The 8,640-nt window shown below is 39.2% G+C and overlaps 1 protein-coding gene across 1 annotated transcript in view; it reads right to left on the bottom strand.

Moving 5' to 3' along the window:
* LOC122557545 (mitochondrial fission factor-like) overlaps positions 1–8,640 on the bottom strand; it is a 61,649-nt gene that overhangs the window by 28,361 nt on the left and 24,648 nt on the right. Inside the window, exons 7-8 of the mRNA XM_043705291.1 lie at positions 8,176–8,238; positions 882–960 (exon numbers count right to left, since the gene is read on the bottom strand). Of these exons, the coding sequence (XP_043561226.1) occupies positions 882–960; positions 8,176–8,238 (142 nt within the window). The remainder of the gene's footprint in view (positions 1–881; positions 961–8,175; positions 8,239–8,640) is intronic.

Raw genomic sequence — 8,640 nt, 5'->3', positions numbered from 1 at the left:
ATTCACTCGATCTATCCTGTCTATACCTTACATATGCTTCCTTCTTTTTCTTAACCAAACCCTCAATTTCTTTCGTCATCCAGCATTCCCTATACCTACCAGCCTTTCCTTTCACCCTGAAGTTGTTAGTTAATTTTAAACTAATCAATTAGGTTTTGAATGCATTACACTGTAACACTTGCAGTACGACTTGCCTAAACCTACATCGCAATGCTATTAAAAAGATGTCAGTAAACTGTTTGAAAGTCATCTTTGTATTTCAGTGATAGTACAGATTGCTTCACAAGTGAAACCAATACTCCGTCTTGCTGCATTCAGAAGATGTCCTGTCTGTCAGTTCGTAGCACTCTTCTCCAACTCTACAAATGCAGTTAGAATGAACCTACTTCCTCAACCAGAGCCAACTGTTGACAAAACAAGCTGCTATGATGATGGAATAGAGTACAAATTCCTTTCGAGCATGGTCCCGACTTTCCTGTTCCAATAATTGTAGGCGCCGATTCAACTTGTTCAGCTGAAAGAGAGAAAGGTTAACCCTATTGCACAATGAAGGAGTTCAACACCAAAATAAAAACAACAAATCATTGTTTTCTTCCCCTTTCCCACGGATTTAAATTGGATCTCTACAAACTAGGAGGACAATCTAGTGTTAAAATTATTTTACTGAGCGTCTGAAGTTGCTTTGCAGTCTAAGATTTTGGACAAATTGTCCAACACCCATTCTTCATGTTGTGTTTGGAAAACATTTTCCAGATAAGGATACACACAGCCCTGAAAATAAAACTAAATCCCAACTCCAGGAAAGTTCCTGTTCCTGCAACAGTCTAATCGTCACATTTATTATACTATACACATAAATGTTGCTGGTCAAAACTTTTTACCTGACGCCGGAGTGTTACAATTTCCATGACACTGAAATTTTCAAGGACTCCCTCAGGCACTGTGTAGTCATGGGTAATGCTGGAAAATTAGAAGGCAAACAAACTTTGTTCATTTCCAATTGTGGTTTTAGGAAAGCACTCCCCAATTTCTGAAATACAATTATTATGCAGAACAGACCTTGTCAAACTTCAACTTTCAGATTTATGGCAAAATGTTAATCACTAGGAAAAGCTTTATCAGCTAGCGCAGACTCCTTAATTCTACAAAAAAATCTACCATCCATAAACCGGATCAATTAAACTCTACTAACCATATCATAACCAATGCCATTTCACTCATCCATTATCCTCATCCTTGTTGGTCTGCATTGACACCCTGTCACCAGGAAGAAATTTTAAATTCCAATAATCAACATGCTAAACTGCCTTCATAGCTTTACTTTAAATCATCTCCAACCTCTTCCAGCCAGACAACCAAACATATCCCCATGAACTCTCCACTCTTATGAATCTGACTTTGTGCATGCTTCATTTTCTTTGTCCCACACTTAACAATGTCAATTTCCATCCAGGTACCACACTCTACTCCTTAAACATCTCCTCAAAATTCATTTCTTTGACCTAGTTCTGGATCACGCCTCCCAATCTTTTTTCTGAAATTGTATCTGTAAAGCATCCTGAGATGGTTCCATACATTAAAGGGTACTGTAAGAATGTAAGAATTAGGAGGAGCAGGTTGTTTTGCCTTCCAAGCCTGCTATGTCATTCAACAAGATCACGGCTGATCTTCCACCTGAAATCTACCTTCCTGCGCTGTTCCCACATTCTTTAAAACACACACAAAAAAATTAATGTCAGTCTTGAACACCATCAATATCTACCAGTCTCTGCAGCACTCAGTGAAAACATTCCTCTTCATCTCTTTAATGGTTGATTCCTTATTCTCCGACAGGAGCCATACTTCCATTTAGGATACACATTTTCTCAGCATCAACACGGTAAAGTCCCAAAAGAATTGTGCATTTTTCAATCCGATCTTCTAAAGTCTAAGTAATAAAGACCTAATCTACTCATTATCTGCTCAACAGCCAGTCACTTACCGCTAGAACCACTTTGGCAAATCTTTGTTATACTCAGCCTTGGTCAAGTATGTTATTCATGAGGTAAAGCATTCCTTGCACATCCTCATGAGTTCCCTGTACAATGGGAGTAAAATGTCTTTGCTGTTATGCACCAAACAAAAGATAACATACCATTTGCCTTCATAACAGCTTGCTGCAATAGCATATTAACTTTATGATACACTTACAAGGACACCCAGGGCTCTCTAATTCGCTAACTTTGCCCAGTTTTTCACCAAAAATATTCTACTTTTAAACTTTTTTCACTAAAGCGGATAACTTCACCATATTGCATTCAACGTTCATGTCCACCCATCCAACCAGTTTCTATTCTTACGTAGTTTCTCTGCATCATCCTCAGCATTTACTTTCCTATTAACAAACTTTAATATTTTGTCAGTCCTTCATTTAGATCACAAAGATGAATTGTAAAAAGCTGAATCTCAAGTACTGATCCTTGAAGTATATCACTAGTTACAATATGACAATCCAAAAGTACATGTTTATTCCTACTCATTCTTCTGTCCATTAACAAGTCTTCAATCTCTGCCAATACCTAACCCCCCACCCCACCCCACCCCTATAAGTTCTAATTTTCTGCAACAATCTCCTGTAGTACATTCCAAACATATTACAGTATTACAACTACTGGTCCCTTCTTAATCATCTAATATCCTCAAAAACTCAGATTTAGCAAACACATTTTCCCTTAATAAACCACAAACGTTGGCTTTGCTTAACCATGGCATGATTTTCTAAGTGCCTGTTACCACATTGCTAATTATAAATTTTAGCATTTTGCCGAGATAAACGATAGACTAACTGGTCTGTAATTGCTAGTTTTGCCTTTCCCTCCTTTCTTAAATAATAGGCTTCCTTCTAATGTTTGCTACCTTCTAATTCATGGGAACTGCTCTAAGAAGCTAAGAAATCCTGGAATGTACAACTTCTTGTTATCATGTTGTAACAATCAATCTTTTTTCTAGTTTTGAAATCCCACAAAGATAGAGGAATATCAATCCAGCAGTAATTATACTTTAAATATAAATTTCCTGAGAAGAGCTTTCTGATGTCTCAAAGAATACATGCAGTCATATATAAATGCAAGTCTTTTATTGTAGAGAGGTATCTTAATACAATCATGACAAGGACTAATGTATTGAAGCTCATTCAGTGAAAACGCATTCTGCAGTAACAGACGCACTGAATCACCATTCATTCACTTCCTTGAAACTAAAAAAACAGCTCAGCATTTGATAAACTGGTCTCTCCTCTTCCTCCTCCAAATGTATAGTTGAGAGCCATAATAATAGACAGTAATATATAGGAGTAGAATTAGTCTATTCAGTCCATTGAGTCTGCCCTCCCACTTGATCATGGCTGATCTGTTTCTTAGGTGAAAATGAGGACTGCAGATGCTGGAGATCAGAGTCAAGAATAGAGTGGTGCTGGAAAAGCTCACGTTAGGCAGCATCCGAGGAGCAGGAAAATCTATGTTTCGGGCAAAAGCCCTTCATCAGGCCTCATTCCTGACGAAGGGTTTTTGCCAGAAATGTCAATTTTCTGCTCCTTGGATGCTGCCTGATCTGCTGTGTTTTTCCAGCACCACTCTAATCTTGACTCTGCTCTGTTTCTTAACCCAATTCTCCTGCCTTTGCCCTGTAACCTTTGATCCCCCAACTAATCAAGACCCTATCTATGTCATCAAGTCTCCACAGTCTTCTGTGGTAATGAATTCCACAGATTCACCATCCTCTGGTTGAAGAAATTCCTCATCTCAGTTCTAAAGGGTTATCCCTTCACTCTGAAGCTGTACCTTTGGGTCCCGGTCTAGCAGAAACACATTCTCCATGTCCAATCTATCCATGGCTCTCAATATTCTCTAAGTTTCCACGAGATCCCATTCATCCTTCTAAACTCCATCCAGTACAAACCCAGAGTCTTCAACTGCTCCTCGTAAGACAAGCCTTTCATCCACAGGATCATTCTTGTAAATCTCCTCTGGACCCCTTCCAGGCCAGGGCATTGTTCTTTAGATACAGGGCCCAAAACTGCTCTCAATATTCCAAATGTAATCTGACTAAAGCCTTATACAGCTTCAGCATTACATCCCTCTTGCATTCTAGCTATCTCAAAATGAATGCTACCATTGCATTTGCCTCCTAATTGCCTAGACCTGCATATTAACCTTGAGAATCCTGAACTAGCACTAAGTTCCTTTATACTTCAGATTTCTAAAGTCTTTCTCCATTTAAAAAATACTCTATGCCTCTATTAATCCTACCAAATTGTATAACCTCAAACCATCCCACATTATATTCCATTTGCTACTTCTTCGCCCAATCTCCTAGCCTATCCAAATCCTTTTGCACCAACCCACCTCCTCAACACCACCTGTCCCTCAGTCTTTGTGTTTTCTGCAAACTTAGCAATAATGTCCTCAGTTTCTTCATTCCAATTGTTCATGTATAATGTGAATAGTTGTGGCCCCAACACTGACCCCTGCAGGAATCTAGTAGTCACCAGCTACCATTCTGGAAAAGACCCCTTTATCCACACTTTCAGCCTTCTTTATCCATGCCATCACCTTGTTCCTAACATCATCAGGTCTTATCTTATTTAGCAGCCTCTTCTGCAACACCTTGACAGCTCTTTGAAAGACTGGTACATCAGTATACAAACTAAATATTTATTATTCAAGTGTACATCATTCCTTTTTTAACTTGCCAAAAAAATCCACCTGAATAGAAGTTGGTCATCTGTCAGTAGTATGGATTTTACCAAACTTTGTAAAATCAAGTTTGCAGAAAATTCCACAAGCACAATGAAAAGGGACCCATTTGCACATAAACATAACAAAGTAGATTTTTAAAAATAAACTATTGACATTTAGATTATTTATTATAGGTGTAGGTGTAGGACTATTCAATTATTGTCCTTGAAATGCTTAACAGATACTGAAATTGCCTCTCTGGCAACACTTATGAATTGGAAACTTCAATGTATGGCCAATTATCTTTTTTTCCATTAATTGGTATTTTAATAATAAATATGCGTCCCTTCTATGCACATGAAACTATATCCTTTGCTTCTTTTAAATTAGATTTATTATGATGTACTCCAGTTCAAGCGGTCCAAATTCCTTTGAGATTTTTATATTCTTATTGGTAAATTTGGCAATACAATGAATGGTATTCATGAATACAATGTGTAACTATACGACATATTAATTTCATGAAAGATCGAAAAGTACATCAGGATTCAAGGGAGAAAATGCAATTTCATGGAGTACAAACACGACCAAGCAAGGAGATTTTGAGATTGGGAAAGAGTTAGCAAGACTTAGAGTCATAAAGATGTACAGCATGGAAACAGACCCTTAGGTCCAACCCAGCCATGCTGACCAGATATCCAAACCCAATCTAGTCCCACCTGCCAGCACCTGGCCCACATCCCTCCAAGCCCTTCCGATTCATATACCCATCCAAATGCCTCTTAAATGTTGCAATTGTACCAGCCTCCACCACTTCCTCTAGCAACTTATTCCATACACATACCACCCTCTGCGTGAAAAAGTTGCCCCTTAGGTCTTTTTTATACCTTTCCTCTCTCACCCTAAACCTATGCCCTCTAGTTCTGGACTCCCCCCCCCCCCCCCCCAGGGAAAAGACTTTGTCTATTTATGCCCCTCATAATTTTGTCAACCTCTATAAGGTCACCCCTCAGCCTCCGACGCTCCAGGGAAAACAGCCCCAGCCTCTCCCTATAGCTCAAATCCTCCAACCCTGGCAACATCATTGTAAATACCTTCTGAATCCTTTCAAGTTTTACAACATCTTTCTGATAGGAAGGAGACCAGAATTGCACGCAATATTCCAACAGTGGCCTAACCAATGTCCTATACAGCCGCAACATGACCTTCCAAGTCCTGTACTCAGTACTCTGACCAATAAAGGAAAGCATACCAAACGCCTTCTTCACTATCCTATCTACCTGCAACTCCACTTTCAAGCAGCTATGAACCTGCACTCCAACGTCTCTTTGTTCAGCAACACTCCTTAGCACCTTACCATTAAGGTATATAAGTCCTGCTAAGATTTGCTTTCCCAAAATGCATCACCTCACATTTATCTGAATTAAACTCCATCTGCCACTTCTCAGTCCATTGGCCCATCTGGTCCAGATCCTGTTGTATTCTGAGGTAACCTTTTTCGCTGTCCACTACACCTCCAATTTTGGTGTCATCTGCAAACTTACTAACCATACTTCTTATGCCCGCATCCAAATCATTTATATAAATGATGAAAGGCAGTAGACCCAGCACCGATCCTTGTGGCATTCCACTGGTCACAGGCCTCCATTCTGAAAAATAACCCTCCATTACCACCCACGGTCTTCTACCTTTGAAACAGTTCTGTATCCAAATGGCTAGTTCTCTCTATATTCCATGTGATCTAACCTTGCTAACCAGTCTCCCATGGGGAACCTTATCGAACACCTTACTGAAGTCCATATAGATCACATCTACCGCTCTGCCCTCATCAATCCTCTTTGTTATTTCTTCAAAACATTCAATCAAGTTTGTGAGACATGATTTCCCACACACAAAGCCATGTTGACTATCCCTAATCAGTCCTTGCCTTTCCAAATACATGTACATCCTGTCCCTCAGATTTCCCTCCAGCAACTTGCCCACTACCAAGGTCATGCTCACTGGTCTATAGTTCCTTGGCTTGTCCTTACCACCCTTCTTAAACAGTGGCACGACGTTTGCCAACCTCCAGTTTTCTGGCACCTCACCTATGACTATTTATGATACAAATATCTCAGCAAGAAATCCAGCAATCAGTTCTCTAGCTTCCCACAGCGTTCGAGGGGTACACCTGATCAGGTCCTGGGGATTTATCCACCTTTACCCATTTCAAGACATCCAGCACTTCCTCCTCTGTAATATGGACATTTTGCAAGATGTCACCATCTATTTCCCTACATTCTATATCTTCCATGTCCTTTTCTACAGTAAATAATGATACAAAATACTCATTTAGTATCTCCCCCCATTTTCTGCCGATCCACACAAAGGCCGCCTTGCTGATCTTTGAGGAGCCATATTGTCTCCCTAGTTACCCTTTTGTCTTTAATGTATTTGTAAAAACTCTTTGGATTATCTTTAATTCTATTTGCCAAAGCTATCTCATGTACCCTTTTTGCACTCCTGATTTCCCTCTTAAGTATACTCCTACTGCCTTTATACTCTTCTAAGGATTCACTTAATCTATCCTGTCTATACCTGACATATGCTTCCTTCTTTTTCTTAACCAAACCCTCAACTTCTTTACCCAGCATTCCCTAAACCTACCAGCCTTTCCTTTCACCCTAACAGGAATATACTTTTTCTAGATTCTCATTACCTCATTTCTGAAAGCTTCCCATTTTCCAGCCGTCCCTTTACCTGCGAACATCTGCCCCCAATCAGCTTTTGAAAGATCTTGCCTAATACCGTCAAAATTGGCCTTTCTCCAATTTAGAACTTCAACTTTTATATTGGGTCTATTGTTGCAAGAGTATTCCAAAAGGTGTGAAGACATGATAGCAGAAGACTCTGTCCATAATATGAAAGGGCGAAGGATTTGAGTTAGTTGAGGCTTAAAGAGAAGAAGATACGAGTTCAGATGTAGAACTGAAATACGATGAACAACGTAGAAAACCAATTGGAAAACTGTAAACAGAAACAAAGCATAACAGAAGACCAAGAAAAAAAAGATCAGGAATGGGAAAGGGAACAAAAGAATTTTTTTTTTGTACAAATCTCCTCTTATATCTCATTCACAAGCTATGTTTGCAGATAATTTTAGTAAATAACCTTACTTTTTAACACTTTCTTTTTGCTCTCAAGCAAGTGGAGCATTACAATTTTACTTCCTTCCCCAATCGCACATGATATACTCAGGGTTTAGTGCACATATGCTCCAAAGTAGCTTTGCTGATTTGATTGGAATCCATAACTTCAGTACAATTTGAGTACAGTCGATAGATGCAAATATTAAACACCCCATCATAGGATTTATTAAAATCATTGTACAGTATAAAAGGTGTAAAGAAGAAAAATGATACTAACACCACAGCATGTTAACACAAATGCATCAAGTAAACATGCCAATCACCTTGAATACCTTGCTTGATTGATTCCATCCGAATACAGGCGGCCTGAAAGGGACTGGTTATGGAACCGATTCCTTAAAGTGGAAAAATAAATTGGATTGGCCATAGAAATACCAGCTAAGTCAAAGCAACTTAATATCACAAAGTCCCTGCACAACTTAGACATTTTCCCTTATTTCTTGCTGACTTTATTTTGCAGAATCTTTTGTTAGGGGAATTGTGTGGGGCACTAAAATATGACAAGTCATTTCCACTGCTATTTACCAATGCTGTATTGGTAGAAAGCTAAATTTGCTCAAGGTAAGAGAGGCCTGAAAAGGCAAACACTAACTCAGCTATTGACTTGACTATCCCAACATTAACACCTACAGACACCAATCAACCTCACGTAGAGGCTGCTGGCATGGACTCAACTCTCTACCACAACTGATGCTATTCATAAATATTTATAGCCCCATCACATGTTCTACATACAC

The sequence above is a fragment of the Chiloscyllium plagiosum genome, chromosome 15, assembly GCF_004010195.1.
Source record: "Chiloscyllium plagiosum isolate BGI_BamShark_2017 chromosome 15, ASM401019v2, whole genome shotgun sequence".
NCBI lineage: Eukaryota > Metazoa > Chordata > Chondrichthyes > Orectolobiformes > Hemiscylliidae > Chiloscyllium > Chiloscyllium plagiosum.
This window is presented reverse-complemented; position numbering and strand designations above follow the sequence as displayed.